The sequence below is a fragment of the Eleutherodactylus coqui genome, chromosome 5 (genome assembly GCF_035609145.1).
Source record: "Eleutherodactylus coqui strain aEleCoq1 chromosome 5, aEleCoq1.hap1, whole genome shotgun sequence".
NCBI classification, from domain to species: Eukaryota; Metazoa; Chordata; class Amphibia; order Anura; family Eleutherodactylidae; genus Eleutherodactylus; species Eleutherodactylus coqui.
In genome coordinates, this window is record NC_089841.1 from 139,488,359 (window position 1) to 139,505,521 (window position 17,163).

The 17,163-nt window shown below is 40.2% G+C and overlaps 1 protein-coding gene across 1 annotated transcript; it reads right to left on the reverse strand.

The window, feature by feature from the left end:
- Window positions 1-82: 82 nt before the first annotated feature.
- Window positions 83-15,601, reverse strand: MYL2 (myosin light chain 2). Its single transcript, XM_066601922.1, has 7 exons — window positions 15,527-15,601; window positions 8,644-8,733; window positions 6,185-6,260; window positions 5,525-5,629; window positions 2,858-2,936; window positions 2,724-2,772; window positions 83-648 (listed from the first exon to the last, which is right to left on the reverse strand). Exons 1-7 carry the CDS (start codon window positions 15,527-15,529, stop codon window positions 547-549), a joined length of 504 nt encoding a protein of 167 aa, XP_066458019.1. The 5' UTR covers window positions 15,530-15,601; the 3' UTR covers window positions 83-546.
- Window positions 15,602-17,163: the final 1,562 nt, after the last annotated feature.

The window sequence follows — 17,163 nt, forward strand, 5'->3', positions numbered from 1 at the left end:
GCAACAAGAACATTGAATAATATTGTCAACATGCCTTCAAAATCTAAAATCAAGATCCATACATAATAATATAGAGAATAAATTGATATAGAAATAACATTTATTTTCATCTTACACAGTCGTTCACATTATATACTGACTTTGTGAGGCATGTATTCTCAAACAGAATGGTAGAATGTCCCTTAGGCCACCTTCACACTTCCTTCACACCTCTGGTCTAATTGCCTTTGTTCGGCTCCATTATAGGAGATGAACAATCGAAGTGCCAGATCCAGCACCTGCCAGACCTGAAAGGCACCAGACAGACTTCATTGACTATAATAGGGATCCTCTGATTTTCAGCATACTGTCCGCAATTTTCCCAGCTGAAATAATGGAGCAAGTCTTCAGCGCAGTTGTGAATATGGCCTTAGAAAGCAGCGTTGGTTTACAATGTTACAAAGGATCCTATGGATTGTTTGTGATATCTGGTGTTATAAGGGTTTATGAGCGATTAAAAAAGACAAAAATCTCAGCAGGTTGTTAAAATTAAATCAAGACTACTGCTTATTCCTCTTTCTCTTCACCGTGGGTGATGATATGCACAAGGTTTTTGTAGTTTAAGTTTCCGGTCACATCAGGTGGAAAAGCTGTGAACATCTGGTCTACCTTTAACAGACAAAGAACAAAAGAAAGTCAAGAAAGTTATACTACTAGTGTTTCTGGGGGGAAAACTTATCGAATAGTTTTGTTAAAGGGGTTGTCTGAATATATATATATATATATATATATATATATATATAAAATACATTTTTTATTTTTTTTTCAAAGCTTTCCCCCTTGCTCACACCGTTTGCCCTTCAGCCACTACATGACCTCTATCTGGTGTTATGCCTTTCATTTGTCTTTCCTAGGTCTAAAGGCCTCATGTCCACAGGCGGATCGGATTCCGCATGTGGATTTTCACAGCGGGAAACCTGCAGAAACCATTTGCAGGAGATCGCAGATGTATTGGTTTTCTGCATGGATGTATGCAGATGCACTGCAGATCACGTGCATGGAAAAAATCTGCAACCTCACCACCCAGCCTTTTCCCCACCTCCCTAATTGATTTTAACCTTCAAATCTGCAGTACATCCACAATTGTATTTGCGGTTGCACTGCAGATCATCTGTACTCATTGACTTCTATTGAGCCTGTGTGCACGGAATCCGCACCAAAAGGTCCACAACTCAAATCTGCATGCTTAAATTCAGTTGTGGATGCCAATGCTTCCCTATGGGCACTTTGAATTGCGGATCTTCCGCAAATCTAATTCTATAGCAGGGCTCTATTACATGCTATGAGCCCTGGTTCTTGGGGCACATTTGGTCATATGTTTTTGTACCTTGAATTTACATAGTGGCTGTTTTTATGCTATAGGTGGATGTTTGTATGGGGTCTGCTTGCTACTTATTTTCCAGTCTGTACCCTTTGCTCTCTTGGATATACCTAATAGAACTTTTTAAATGTTTTAAAATATAAAATTTTTTGGTATCTGTGGCTTATAATTGCTAATAAAATATATATATATTTTTCACATTGTGTTTTGTGTTTCCTTGGTTTTTTTTGTACAACCTTTGTTTTCTCTTGTGTATTATCTGTCCTCAGCCTTGGGGATCAGCGCAGTGTTCGTTCTGGAACAGCTACCACCTGACTGCTGCAGCTAATCAGAGCCTGCAGCAACCAGTTGCTGTTCTCCTGGCATATCTACTCAGATGCTGTGAACAGATATGCCAGGAGAACAGTATTGGACTGGTGCAGTCTCTGGCCGCAGCGGTCAGGTGATGGCAGTTCCAAGACAAAGACCAGGAGAACCGCAGGGGTGAAGTGCTAGATTGTCATTACTAAGTACAAATATATTTCTGGTTTTGTTAATTTAACACCTGTACACATTTCCTTAAAAATAATATAGTAACTGGACAAACCATTAAACCCCTTCCCTCCCAAGGATGTGTATGTACATCATGGGTTTGAAGGGGTTCCCACAAATGGATGAACAGTTACGCCTTATGGATGGCACAGGCTCAAATGCTGACTGACAGCCGACCTTCCTCTGCCACAGCAGGTAATGGGGAGAACACCGATCCTCACTGTTAGGCCTCATGTCCACTAGCTAAATAGAATTGCGGATTCCGCAGCGGATTTTGCCCATAGGGAATCATTGGCCATCCACGGTCCATTAAATTGATTTTTGCACCCGCGGATGGCATTTTAAAAAAGAATTGCGTTTTTCCGCGCGGATCGGCAACATTGCTATCACATTGATAGCAATGTGTGCAGATATCTGCATGCAAAAAAAATACCATTTAAAGCAAATCCGCGCGGAATCTGCCGCGGAAATCCGCGCGCAGATTCTGCGCGGATTGTATTTTTCAAGTGGACATGAAGCCTAAATCCCTTACATGCTGCCATCAAAGTTGACCGTGGCATGTAAAAGGTTCACAGAGGAAGGGTGCACCCTCGGTGACATCATTGGCCCTTCATGATGATGTAATGGCTTTTGAAAAATGGATATGAATATCCCCCAATAAATGGTCGTGATGAACAATATTTTCTATGATGGGGTTATGCTGAAGAAGAAATTCTAATGTTATTAAGCCCAGCCAATTATATTCATTCTTAGAATCTGAAAATAGGATGAATATTGCAGATTGTGTTTATTCTGTCATACACAAGTACAGCAGAGGAGCTGAAAATTATACCTCTTCACTTGAGAACCTCTCAGCCTGAGTCATAAGCATTTCTCTTATGCTAAAAATAAAGCATAAAAAGATGAGTTAAAAGACAGCTCAGAATAGGAAACCAGAGCAGCAACTCTGCAGACACCTCTACTCACTAATCTGATTTGAGAAGGCCGCTGCCTTCAGGGTCAAACACTTTGAAAGCATTTAGAATCGTTTCCTCTGGATCAGCTCCTGCAAGTATAATCACATATTAAATCACACACTAAATTATTATCATTATTAATTATTATGTGAGGGACAGAAAATATATAATAACATGGTGCATATCCTTCAGATCGACACAGTAGGTGCCACTTACTGTATAACATTTTACTATTAGTAGAGTTGAGCAAACATACTCTGCCGAGCTTGATGCTCGTTCAAGTATTAGCGTACTCGATGGTGCTCGTTACTCGAACGAGCATCAAATCGTATTCGACCCCGCCCCAGTTTTTGGCTCCTCCCCACTGTGACGTGCCTGTTTTGGCCGCTCCTCTCCACGACGCTGCGCGCGTCATTGGCAAATTTTTTGTCTGTCTGGCAGGCAGGGGAGAGAGAGAGAGAAAATACACACGAACCAAGAAAGAAAAAAAAGCTCGGGACCCGGCGTCCCACATACAAAAATGCTCAAGTCTCCGATTGTAGTCAATGGGGTTTGTTACTCGAGTAGAGCTCTCGAATTTTACGAAAAGCTCGACTCGAATAACGCGGACCCGAGCATTTGGGTGCTCGCTCATCTCTAACTATTAGCTAATTAGCTATGCGTAAACCGAGCAGAAGATACGTGGACAAGCCAAAATGCTGGCAAAACTATAACAAGGAGACTTCCATTATGATCTGGGTCAGATGGCAGCTTCCAAAGAAAGCAGATAACTAATCAAAGAAGACCATCAGCCATGTGTCATTTAACTGCATCCTGCTGCAGCACTTTTTTTCTTTGATTTTATTTTTTCATTTCCACTTAAAAAAAACCAAAAAAAAATACATAACTTTTGTATTCTTCCGGCAACATAGATACAGGAGGGCTTGTTTCTACAGAATGAGATGTAGTTTTCAATGCTACCTTTTAACTAACCAAAAAGAAAATTTGCTATTTTGGGTCCTTGGGGGTCTGGGGTGTTTACATTGTTCAGAGTGCAGTTAAAATGACCCATTATCTTTCTTCTGTAGTTCAGTATGCTTACAGCTATATTAGATTTACATAGTTTTTTATCTGTTTTACTACTCAAAAAAACCACATTTTTTAAAGTGCTTTTTGTCACCATCTTTTGACCCCCATAACCTTTTTTTTACATCGATGCAGCTGTGTGAGGGATTATTTTTTGTGGGGCAACTTGTAATTTTTATTGGTACCATTCTGAATTTGATCACTTTTTATTCCATTTTTTTCTTAGAAATGAGGTTATCAAAAAAGCGCAATTCTGACATTGTGTATTTTTTTTCTGATGGCATTCAGCATGTGGGATAAATAATGTGATATTTTAGTAAATTGGAGTTTTTCAGACACAATGATGCTAATTTTTATTTATTTTTTAGATGATGACTGGATAAAGGCTTCTTTTCACATTTTAATATTTTTTTAATTTACTAATAATTAAAAAAAGTTATTAATCTTATAACTTTTTTTTTTTTAAGTCCATATAGGAGACTTGAACTAGTGATTGTTTGATTGTTTATACAATATACTGCAATACCTCAGACACCGCTTAATAGACAGAAAGGCCCCAGGCTGCCATGACGCCCAAGCAGGCATCCTCAATCTTGTTGCAATCAAGCTGTTCCAGTGACAGAGGGAGCCCTCTTCCTTTGGGCCTACTAACAGCAGCATCTAAAGGATTAACTGCCGTGATCGGAGTTATCTCTAATCTCGGCAGTTTCAATCAGGTGTCAGCTCTCAAAGACTGCCAACACCCACTGTGTATAGTATGGCCTTGGCTCCTGAGCCCACTCTGTACAGTGACACCCAACGTTCACTATACATGTACTATGAATTGCAAGAAGAGGTTAATATAGACTGGTCCTGATTAATACTGTAGTCTATTGTAAGCTGTACTTTGTAATGATGATCTACAAACTGCCTTAAAGGGGTTTCCCTGTGCATATACGTGATGGCATATTACTAAGATATGCCATCACTTACTGACTCAGGGGCGTAACAATAAGGGATGCGGTTGCACCCGGGCCCAGGAGCCTTAGGGGGCCCATAAGGCCTCTCTTCTCCATATAAGGAGCCCAGTACTATGAATAAAGCGTTATACTTGGGGGCCCGGTTACAGATTTTGCTTTGGGGCCCAGGAGCTTCAAATTATGCCTCTGTACTGACTGAGAGGGGATCCAACCATTGGGGTTTATAGAATCTTTAAAATAAAGTGGGTGCAGCTCCTCAGAGACTTTCTTTGCTCGGCGCCACTACTGCCATAAGCCCTATTCAAGTTATTTGGGATTTATGAAGTGTACTAATTGTATAGATATATTTAAATACATAGGACATTGGTTATTCTATCCATTATATATTTGGGACTCCAATATGCTGTTAGTTGATGATTGATTGTATTTGCATAATACTTTACAGTTTTTTTTAATATTGCTACCATTGTATAATAATTGTTTGGTGGATGCCAGTCTTATTTCTAAAAACAAAAAAAAAATTGACTAAGCAGACCCCACAGTTTTTTTTTAGTACCCTAGTAATGACCCTGTTGCTAGCTCTCTAGTAAACTTGGACACGTAGCTCTATTACTCCCAAAGGCATTTAATAGAAATGGTAAAATACTACAAACCTTTCAGCTTCTCTCCAAACATTGTTAAGAACACGGTAAAATTAATTGGTCCTGGAGCTTCTTTTAACATTTCTTCCAGTTCTTCATTTTTCACATTCAGACGACCTTTGAAGACATAGACCAGTGTGTACTATACCAGTTAAGTGTCATCTATTATGTGTGGTAAATTAAAATTGTGCCCCTAATAATGAATTATCTTACTGTAGAACATCCTATGAATACATTCACTATAAATGACTGTAAATGAAAGTTGGTTGTTACTCCTCCAGGGTTCACATACTTATGAGTTTGCCTTTAGAGAAATAAGCTGGCTATTTTTACTTAATAGTAACTCTGATAACAGCTGTATACTCTCCAGTAACAACCAAGACTTGAGGATCCTACACAATTATGTGGATAGTGTTACAGTTTCATGTGTGGACATGGCAGCGTGGTATGTGTGACATTTTAGTCATTTAAGTACTGCATATCCAGGATGTGATAATGAAGGATTAACTTTTGTAGTGCCATCTCTATGAACTTTATTACTGGCAACCTGTTCTCAGATATTGTACGTATTAGCAGCCTGTATCTGTTGGGCTTTGAAGTTATTTTAGAAGGCTGTATTTGTTAAGTAGGAGAGTGCTCTACATGCGCACACAAAATCATAACTTTCATTACCTAAAGCTGCAAAAGTATCTCTGAGATCTTCTTTATCAATGAACCCATCTCGATTCTGGTCCATGATGGTGAATGCCTCAATAAAGAAGAAGAAAATAGAACTTAGTCACTTTTATTATAAAGACTGTCTTGTTTAAATTATCTTTAACTGAACTAACTACTGCGGACCATCCTTTGTCCATTGGTATATATGGTATGTGTCACAGCTCACCGGCTGTGTCGGTTTGGGATAGGTGTGATATTACAGCATCAGTCCTGACCCATTTCAGTGCTGGTCACTGCAATGCGGACTTCTCTGTGAGTGCGTGAAGTGATAGGTCAGCTGAGAGGTATGCTCCCCAGTTGGGCAATGGAGCACCTGCATACATGAATTTTGGGTCCTCTTTATATATTGCTGTATATTGTCAAGTTGGTTGCCCCCTTTCTGCTCCATAATCAGATAGGTTTGTTTTGGGTTTTTTTTGACACTTTGGTGTGTTGCAGCATCTTTTTCCAGACTGTTTTGCTATTGTGTTCCATCTTGGGCATAGTGTGCTTGTCTTCATTCTAGTCTTATTCTCTGTTATTCTTTCTCTGCAGCAATCCCTATTTTCCACATAGGAAAGACAGAAACCCCAGGGTCCTCACATGGGGTTGCCCTCATCAGGGAGAGTGCTCCGCTTTTACATAGGATTAGGAGCGTAGGGGCAGATTTCCTATTTCACAGATTTTTGGTTCTGTTTTAAATATTTTTAGTTCTCTTTGTTCATATATTATGTGTATCTTTGTCCTATGGACAACAGTTTTTGTAAGACGTAACAGTATGTGTACATAATAAGGGACCCAACAGAAAGCACAGTTAGCTAAAGTAAGAATGACTTAACTGCTAATGGACTTGAATTTCCTCCAAAAGCACTAAATAATCATCAAGTGTAAATAGAGGAGTGAAATGATTCCTAAATATTTTTATAGTTCCATGAATGTATTTTATGAAAATTAACAATGGCTCTCTTCACATGACTAATGGGCACTATTTTCAATGCATACAGTATGTCAGGAAATGCTCTCAAAATAACATTGTCATAAACTTCTATTAACCAAATGTTTGACCGTGTCCTTTTGGCTTATGTTTGGCCAGTGTTCAACTTTATTGGAAAATGTAGTAGCGGCAAATGAATCCTACAAAAATTGTATACCAACTGGATTACATTTTTAATAATGGAAGTCAATGGCATAAATATGGCACATATGGTATAGGTTTGGGGCAGATGTACAATAAAGATAGGGGCTTATTTACTTAGACCAGTTTTTCACATGCTAATGTAAGTAAAGCCTGTGCCTATCTACAATTGACAAATGTATTAAGAGGTGTAAGCCTATTAGTACTTGTGTTTCATCGGGCAGCATCTCTGTGCACCAGATGAAAAGACTATGCCAACTAGGTTCTGGAAAAGATGTGTAGATTATAGTAAAGGTGACGGTCTAAAACTCCCTTTTTAAAAGTGTGGCGAAGTACGGCGTAGAAGTCACAGTCTTGGCACATGCGCCAAAACTGCAAGACTTGGATGCCAAAATTCTAGGGTACAGGTCATCTTAAATAGCCCCAATTGTGTCCAAATACGATGTGAAAAGACGGAAAGCCATTAGTGTGTCATCTATACATAACAAGACCTACATAAAATCTTTCCTCGTCTGTAGAAGTAGTGGAGGGGGTTTATTATGCTAAATGTGCCATTAAATGTGTATTTTAAAAACATTTTATAGTTACTTTAACAGTTGTGAAAAAGTTCTAGAAAGTGGGGCATGGCAAAGAGTAAAATGACTAAAACAAAATATTGGTGCCCACTATGTTAGCCATGTCTAGTCCATGGCAATACATTTATTTTTAAAAGTTTTCATTTTGATACATTTGGCAGCATTTGCTCCATTTTCAGAGTCTTCTAAAATGATGCTTGTATGTTTACGATACTGACACGCAGGCTGAATAATGGCTTTTAGGCTCAAAATGATTTTCAGTTTGTACATTCAGAAGTTGCTGCTAAATGTTATACATTGGGGGGAATTTATCATTAAGGGAATTTTCAGCACCAGTTTTCTGGCATGCTTTTTTTTCCGTTCTCCAGGTCAAAATGTGACAAACTTATTAGTTATTGCATGATATGTTTAGAGATGGGTGGCGTACAAAGCGACTCCCCCCAACTACTGGAGTGACATTACAATTCTTAAATCTGTCTAAAAACCTCACTCCACAAACCCCTCACCCCCTTTTCTAGATTCTTTTGAAATGTGAAGTGAGAGGTGTAACATCTGTTATTTTTATGCAAATCAATAGTAAAATTGCCTAAATTGATTTGCGCAAAAAAAGAGTGTAACTTTCTCCAGAATTCTGGCACAACACCAGTAATAAATGTGACCCATCATCTATTCCACAAAAAGTCACATTGTTCCCTTCTTAATATTTTTCTACACACATCGTTTACCTCCTTAAACTCCTGAATCTGGGTTTGCTCAAACATGGAGAATACATTGGAGTTGGCTCCTTCTGCCCTCTTCTTTGCTTTCTTGGGAGACTTGAGAAAGTTGGGATACAGGTTAGCGTAAAATTATTTTTAATAGTAGCATATTTTCAACAGCTATTTTGTGGCAAAAATGGCTAAATTCAGGAAATAAGCTGGGTTCAGATAGAAGAATAAAGATAATATTTTATGTAAATATAAAGTGGACATTGAACTGTCCGCTGTTTACCACTTCACAGCTAAAACCTTGGTCAGGCAACCTGCTAACTCAAATTTCATTAGGCCGCCTGCACACAAGCGGGTCAGACCCCGTATGCGAGATTCCCCCAGCGGAGTTCAACCTGGTTCCCGGTGGGTGACCCGAGCTTACCTTTCCGCCGTCTTCTCCTCTGCTGCGAATGTGCTGGCCGGCACATACACAGTGCAGAGGATGCCGCACCGTCGCTATGGCGATGACACGGCTCCTGCAACCATTCTGCAGTGATTATTGCAAAATGGCTGCTGGACAGACTGCTTCCATTGACTTCAATACTGCGATTTCTCCCCCGTGCACCAAAAATCGCAATCGATTTCTCATAGCATGCTATGGGCTGGATTTGCTGCAGAATCCGGAGGTGGAATCCCGCATCGGATTTCGCAATGCAAATTTGCCCAGTGTGCAGGCGGCCTTAATTAAAGGGAACCTGTTAGCAAGTTAATGTTACACAAACAACAGGCAATATTAACAGGTGCCCTGACAATACTAAACTGTTTTATTCTGAAGTATTGCAGTGTTTTAGAGATTAACAGGTTGCTCTATGTATGTGTAAATGGGGAGAGATCTGTCAATCAGTGTTAGCTGGGCAGGAAGGACCAAGTGAGGAGCCACCCAGAAAACCCTTATCTCCAAGTCTGGTACTTGTTAGAACTTTGTTCTTTAAAAGGGTTTTATCATTAAAACAAAACCCCATACCCCAGGTTGGGCCTAAAATAACAAATGAGGTTATACTCACCTTCCAATCAGAGGCTGCAGCGTCACCGTAACAACTTCTGGCATCAACGCTCATATCCTGGCTGCCCTAATCCCAGGAGTTTGGGAATGTGACACTGCAGCCTATGATTGGGCCCATTGGTCACATGCTTCCACCCAGCCTGTCTACCTAGAAGTCACCACCGATGCCAGAACCAGCTGTCAGCTCCATTCCTGGGCCCCAGGAGAGGTGAGTATACTGTCATCTGTTATTTTAGCAGGGCTAAGCTGGAAAACGGGGTTTTGTATTAATGACAAAACCCCTTTAAAACATAGTTCATGGTAGTCAGGCAGTACCTAGCACTATTTCATGCTGCCCATGGTAAGAACAGCATTAAGTTGCCTTAACAGGTTCCCTTTATTTACTATTCCTCATGCATATTGGATTGTGATACGAAAATGCACCTTTTCAAGAACGCAAAAATGAACATGGACCCGGACTACTTGATTTGGGCTATGTTCACAAATTATGGTTGTCACAATGGCCACACAGTTTTGTGGGTAAGGGTACATGCACATGGGCGATTAAAAAGTTGCGCCCGAGTTTCTATAATGCATGTGCAAAATACGGAAATGTGAATGAACCCATTGAAATCAACAGATTCTATTCTCTGTGTATTGCACATACGAATACAAATGCAAATACCATCACACCAGCAGTAGGGGCAAGATGTCACTGAAAAGGATAATGATAAAATATAACTTTTATTCTAATTAAAAATCAGGAACTAATCATAGCTAATAGTGATGACATTAATATGAAGCAAAGTATAAACCCCAAAACAAAAACAGCACAAAGAAAAGAAGGAAGGAGGGGGGAACACACCAAGAAATGGCTGGATCTCCCTCTGCAGTTGGTTATCTCCAAAACGTATACAGAAATGGGCTCTAATGGATTTTCGAGCGCAAAATGTTATAATTTGTGTAATACACACCACGATCCTTGATTTATTAAATCGTGTGTGTTACAGTTTCAGGGCCCTTTGCATCGCAATGATCATGGAAGTGAGAGCACACTGTGTATTGGTGAACATTACCGTGCGAATGCAACCTCATAGGTGATAAAACATCAAATTCCTGTATGAGTAGTTCGTGTTAAATGTCCTATAGTTAAAATTTTGGTTGTATTGTTGTTATTAAACCAATATCAATAGACATAACAGGCATTCATTGTGGTACCTATCTAGTGACGTAATAAGAGATCAACTTTTTATAACAATCATTAACCTCTTTAGTGGCACGCCCAGAAAATCTCCGGGACTTGCTGCACTGACCATGCAGTTAAACCCCGGAAGATTTCTGTGTACAGCCGTAGTGCTGAAATGCTGGCCAAGACGCACAGTTATTGTGCCACTGTACACGTTTGCCACTTTGAGCTACCTCAGGAAAATCTCTGTGGCTTGCTACGCTGACATGGTAATAATAGACCTGCCACTAAAGGGGTTAATTGACCCAACTCTTTTAGAACAACAGTTATTTGACCCTATGTGCAGTTCAACCCAATTAATGGTATCATCAGGAGTCCTATATCCAAAACCACCACTTTTTTATTGGTTAATTGATACTGGGTACTTCATATCCTACTAGGAGTGGTAGTTCATTGGCAGTAATGTGGATGTAACATTTATAACAGTAAGCGCAAAATGCATTTGTGGACCTCAAATATGATATAAACGAGGGGACAGTGAATCCCCCTGCACCTCAAAATATATGAGGAGTACTAAATGGTGCTAAGATCTGGTGTAGGAATACAAGGGTTAGACCCAGAAGTTCCAGGGTAATTCATTACCTCAGTAGACATCCTATGCTGCACTTACTATCTGACTGCTAGCAGTAACAAAGAGGGCTGATTGCCATGAGCCACATGTAGTGGATGGATTTAAGCCTGGTGGGGCTCGATGACAGCTAGCCTAGCTACTATGGCTAACTAGTAGAAATTTGGCTATCTGCCCTCTCTTTGCTAAGCCTGAGTCTAGACCAGTGTTCCCAAACTCCAGTCCTCAGGGACCGCCAACAGGTCATGTTTTCAGAATTTCCTCAGTGTTGCACAGGTGATGTAATTATTGTCAGTGCCTCAGACATTGCCACAGGTGTTCCTATTATAGGAGATTCTGAAAACATGACCTGTTGGTGGTCCCTGAGGACTGGAGTTGGGGACCCATGGTCTAGACCACAGTCAGTCAGGTCTGAAAAGAACTACCAAAGTGTGGAGTTGTGGAGGAACTACCTAGCATGGCTGCTCCTTAAAATGTCATCAGTAGGGGCAGAGTGCCACTCCACAGCAAAGGTAGGATTGAGGCGCTCACCCCTAGCTCTCCAGGCACAAACACGGCCATTGTCGGTGCTCAAATTAAACCTAAATTCATTGACAAAGACAACCTGGTTCCACTCCGCAGCAGTCCAGTTTTATCATTCATGACACCACTGCAAACACAGCCAACGGTGGGTGGGTGTCAAAGGCAGTACATGGAATGGGCGCCGTGAGACCAAATGTCCTTCAACCAAGTGCCTAAAAAATGGTTCCCACACGACTTGTAATGATGGTGCCACCTGTCACATCTGTCTCCTGAGACCTGTGGTGCTACAGATGCTCTGGAGTTCTCCTGCTCAGGTGTTGGCGATTGTGCTGGCTGGGCATGTGTGTGTCAGACAACCAATCTCTCTGGGTCAGTACACATAAAGCTGTCTTCCCAGGTGTGGATGTGGTCAGTTTTCTCTGTACTTATTCTGTCTGTTTGTGGTGTGAACAGGATCTATGTTTGGCGGCTGCAAGAAAAGTTTTTGTTGGGTTATGTCGCTGGACTCCTAGTTAGTGTAGGGACTAGCGGTATAGCCAGGAGCCATGAAGTGGCCCGCTAGCTTCCATATTTTGATCAAAATGTCAACTAATACCTGGCATTTATAGCGTTAAGATCTGCTACTAGTGTTTGCATTTTGGCTGCTGTATGGTGTGATTTCTGGCTCTTTGTGTTTTCTTATTCTGTCCAGTTGTCCCTGTCGGTGGTGGCATGCTTGTGTCTTATCCTCCTGGGTGCATGGTTCCTAGGAGCAGCAAGAGCCCAGATCCGAAAAACCGCTGGGCCACCCTTTATTGTGGCAATGTCCCCACTCAGGTAGGTCTGTGTCACTAACCATAGTAGAAGATAGGGAGAGGTGTTAATCTGTGGTAGCTCACCTGGTGTTGCCTATCCTTTCTGGGTCACTTTCGTGTGGGCCCAGTGCTCATTTGCCCACACGAACGCAACAACACCTTTCCCTGGATGGTGGATAACGAAACAGTTGGAGTTGTTCGTAATTGTCAGAGGATCAGACGATCCTCTTTTCTGGTGGTCTGTCGAGGGTATCCTGAGCCTGGTTGTCATGGATGCATGTCCTCATGCTTCCACTGGTCCCAACAGGCAATTCGTCAATATGACCATCCAATTTCTCGCATTTCAATAATGTGCCTCCTCTCAAATTCTGTTAACTGGGCAAAATCTCTTCAACTGCATTATAGAGGCATATCTAGTGGTAAACAAGCTCTACACAAGCAGAAAAACAGGTCACTACAGACAAGTAGTCTCTGAGAAGCTTTTTATAGACCAAAGGTGGAGCCACTTTAAAGGCCCTTTTACGCACAACGATTATCATTCAAAATTCGCTCGAAAGCCATCTTTTGAGCGATAATCGTTGTGTGTAAATCTTTCACTTTTCTGCCAAACGAGGATTCCAAGTTTGGCATAAAATCCATTGTTCGGCAGAAGAGCTGATAAGAAGGACCACATGCTGTGTTCTGCCCAGGAAGCGCTGATTACATTGTCTCAGCTGTCAGCCCCACTGCAGAAAAAAGGGAAAGTATTCAGAGAACAAACCACCCGCTGTTCTCTGAATATAGCTCCTGGCAGCTGACTTGCATTACTTAAGCTACTGATTGGTACTAATAGGCATTAGTACCAATTAGTAGTTTATACTAAATGATCGCTCAAAAGCCATCTTTTGAGCGATCATCTTTGTGTGTTAATGGGCCCTTAAGGCCTCAAGCGGCAAGACTGTTCATCTACTTGGACCACATCTCTGATCATTTGCATATCTGGCTGAGATGTAATTGCATACTTAGATATGCAGCAAAAGGACAACAGCTTTTAGGTGCTTGATTGCATACTCTACGAGCGGTAGAAAAGTTGTAGCATGCTTTATTTTGCCGTGAAATCTGTGCAGACCGCCTCTATTGATGTCAATGGAGGCCATCCGACCCGCAGCCCATACACAATTAACAATGAGTATGGGCTGCGGGTACCCGCGTCATTGATAACCAATGGTGCCTGAGATACAAATAAACAAAAAAACGAACACTGTACTGTGCATGACCGCTTGCGAGCCTCTGCGGTCATCCTCAGTATAGTTATAGGAGGGTCACCGGCTGGGCTCACAGATGGAATCCGTTGCAGGCCTCCCGCAAGCAGCATCCGACCCGCTTGTGTGAGCCTGGCTTAAAGTCACATGATTTTAAATCACACTCTTAAAACAACCACACTTTTAATTAACTATCCTATCAAGCTCCCACCCTTGCTTTTTTTTTGTTAGCTTCAAGTAGCTCTCAGCAGCAGTAACTCCTCGAATGAATCCTCTCTTTAGAAAGATAAATCATATAAATATACACTGACTAAAAATCTGTCCCAACCGCAAAAAATAGAAAAAACAGGATGCTTGCTAAATACTTTGGGTCTAACTTTCTTTTTTGAGATCACACTTTTACACAATAGCATATTTGTAAGCATTTCTGGTCAGCGCAGTAAGTTAATGACATGAAGTACATGTTGGCTAATGTTTTAACGTCATTGTCAATAATGTATCATTGAAAGTAAAACATGGCTATGAACTGTAAATGTAACAATGCTTTATCTTCGTTCAGTGAGAAATTATTAAATTATTAACTGTCCCATAAATAAACATTCTTGCAAGGAATTTTATACATACTTGATCATTCATCAGAACCAATAGCCTGTGTTTAAATTGTGAATTTTCTAATGATTAAAGATTACGGTCCAGGTACTATTGGACAACTGGTATTTGTTAGAAGAGTTTTCATATGTTTAGTTGATCACAAGGTGTCCCACTGCTGGGAACCCCAATGATTAGCTGTAATCTATGGGGAAAACCTACAATACACATTACATTTGTCTGCAGTGCTGATGCAGGGAAAATGATTACATAGTTCCTATTTAAATCAATGGATTATCTGTGTAATGCAGGAGAGGCTCTCCAGAGTGAGAGATCCTCTTTGTATCTGTACTCTGCTCTCGTTATATTAGTACTGTAAGCCATACAACTCCTTTAATGTCTCCCAGTTTCATAAAACAATCATAGTGTATTGTTTATGATAAATGAAGTTTGAATACATTTTTATGGGTCATACGTAATCATTTGGATACCACAGCATTTGTGATTAATTAGCATCACAATTAATCACAAATGATCAAATACTGCAGTATTTGTTAAAAAACGTACTTAATATTTACCTTTTTATCAGATAACACAAATATGAACATTTGTAGTGTAGTACTATGCTAGAAAATTAGTATTACTTGCAACCATAAAGTGAAAGTCTTGACATACACATGTGATATCATATATAATATATATACTAGTTATTTAAAAAAGACAAAAATCTCCTTTACTACACCAGTAAAATACTGTAACCATTAAGTGTGGATTTTCTTCTAAACTTTCACTGTCCGACTATTGAATTCACATTCCACTGTCAGTATAGTAAACCATGGCTATCTGCTAACGACTTCCCATTGCTCCTTACTGAGTAATGATGAATACTGAGGTTACAAATGCCATAATTTTACTTACCATTGTTCACCTGGTACGTGTGGTGTCACTGTCAGTCAACGTTCTAGACCAGATCCGTGAGCTTTGTTCAGCCAGACAATAAATATGCCCCCATACTAGTTATAAATAAACCCATGACCACTTTTGGCAGTGTAGGGTAGCCCCATCTTCAGACAAGCCTTTCCCTTGTTACAGTCTTGACACATTGTTATGCACTCTGATGAAATGTGAGACAAAGAAGATCTGAAGGTTATGGAAACCCAATGCTTTGTAGCTCCATCCCATGTTCAATCTTATTTAAAGCAACAATGCCACAGCAGATGGCCGAAAACGCTACTCATGACAATTGCTGCTGATGTTACACGCTTGGCAGAAGGCCAGTACATCATGCTACCTATTGTTTGTCATTTGCTTTTATTCTTGTTTTTCAATGGTACAACATGGAATAAAAATGGGGTATGGATTAGAGATACTGGAGTGACAGATTGTGTTTATGTCTTGATCTTCTCTAGGTTGTAGGTCACCCAACCCTATACTTTGTTTTCCATAAAGACTATATTATATTCATAAAGCATAAAAGACTAGGACTACATGATAAGCAGATCATGTAAAACTAATGTCATTGATTTCTTTGTCTATGTCACAAAAGCGGTGGATGAAGCTGATGCCGTAGATATCGTATAAGTGGATTTCAGTAATGTCTTTGATACAGTTTTACATAAACCGCTCATAGATAAGTTAGTGAAAATTGGACTTCATCATTTGATAGTCCAGTGCATTTACATTTGGTTAAAAGATAGATATCAGAAGTATTGTTAATGGAGTGTATTCTAAACAGGGATAAGTTACAAGAGGTGAGTATTCTTGTTAGTATTTTCTTATGGCACCTGCCACAGACAGGAGGACAGCGTGTGCAGGGCTAATCTTTGTGCAGATGTGCAGCATCCACAGCAGAAATTTGGCGGCAAGTGTCAGATCTTTCCCACAGAAGATATTTGCTGGATTGTCATCTGAAGTTTGAACATACTGTAACCATGAGCATTTCTCTCATTGCAATTGCTGCGTCTTCCCCCCCCTCTCTATAGACTTCTATGGGCTGCAGCTGTAACCTAATCCCTCAGTGAAATGATAATCCATCTATGCCTATCTCAAAACAGATTTAAGCAGTGAATTTAGGCACAGGGGAGGAGAATTGGCTGCTAAATAGAGGAAGAGGCATTTTTCTCTAGTATGTTATATTACAAAGTTTCTTATGTTCACTTGTACCATTGTTTTGTGCAAAGTCTGTTGCAATAGCAGCGCCTAGTCAATTCTACAAGTCATAAAATAAACTGTCTGCTGATCAGTTATTTTCTACTATAAGAAAACAAGAACAGAAATTATGTTTATATGTACAGTAGATCTTTAGGTTGTATGAGACTCAAAATCATACAGACTGAATAAAATATGCCACCAGCAGCACACAAAAGGAGCAACCCACCAGGGTGAGGTGAGATACATGCAAAGCTACAAAAGGAATCAGAACCTTGATTCCCAAGAGAGTCCACAAAATGAAGAAGTTCGTGGCAGTATAAATACGGTGTAAATAAATCTCAAATGCTTTATTCCTGCATGTAAATAGTAAAAGGCGACGTTTCGACCGTGCAGGGTCTTTATCA

What these genes read in the sequence shown, in the direction of transcription:
- MYL2 (XM_066601922.1), bottom strand. An exon ending in AGATTCAGGAGTTTAAGGAG is followed by an intron (nt 6,261 to 8,643) that starts GTAAACGATGTG and finishes TTCTTTATTGAG; the next exon opens with GCATTCACCATCATGGACCA. An exon ending in AGATACTTTTGCAGCTTTAG is followed by an intron (nt 5,630 to 6,184) that starts GTAATGAAAGTT and finishes ATGTCTTCAAAG; the next exon opens with GTCGTCTGAATGTGAAAAAT.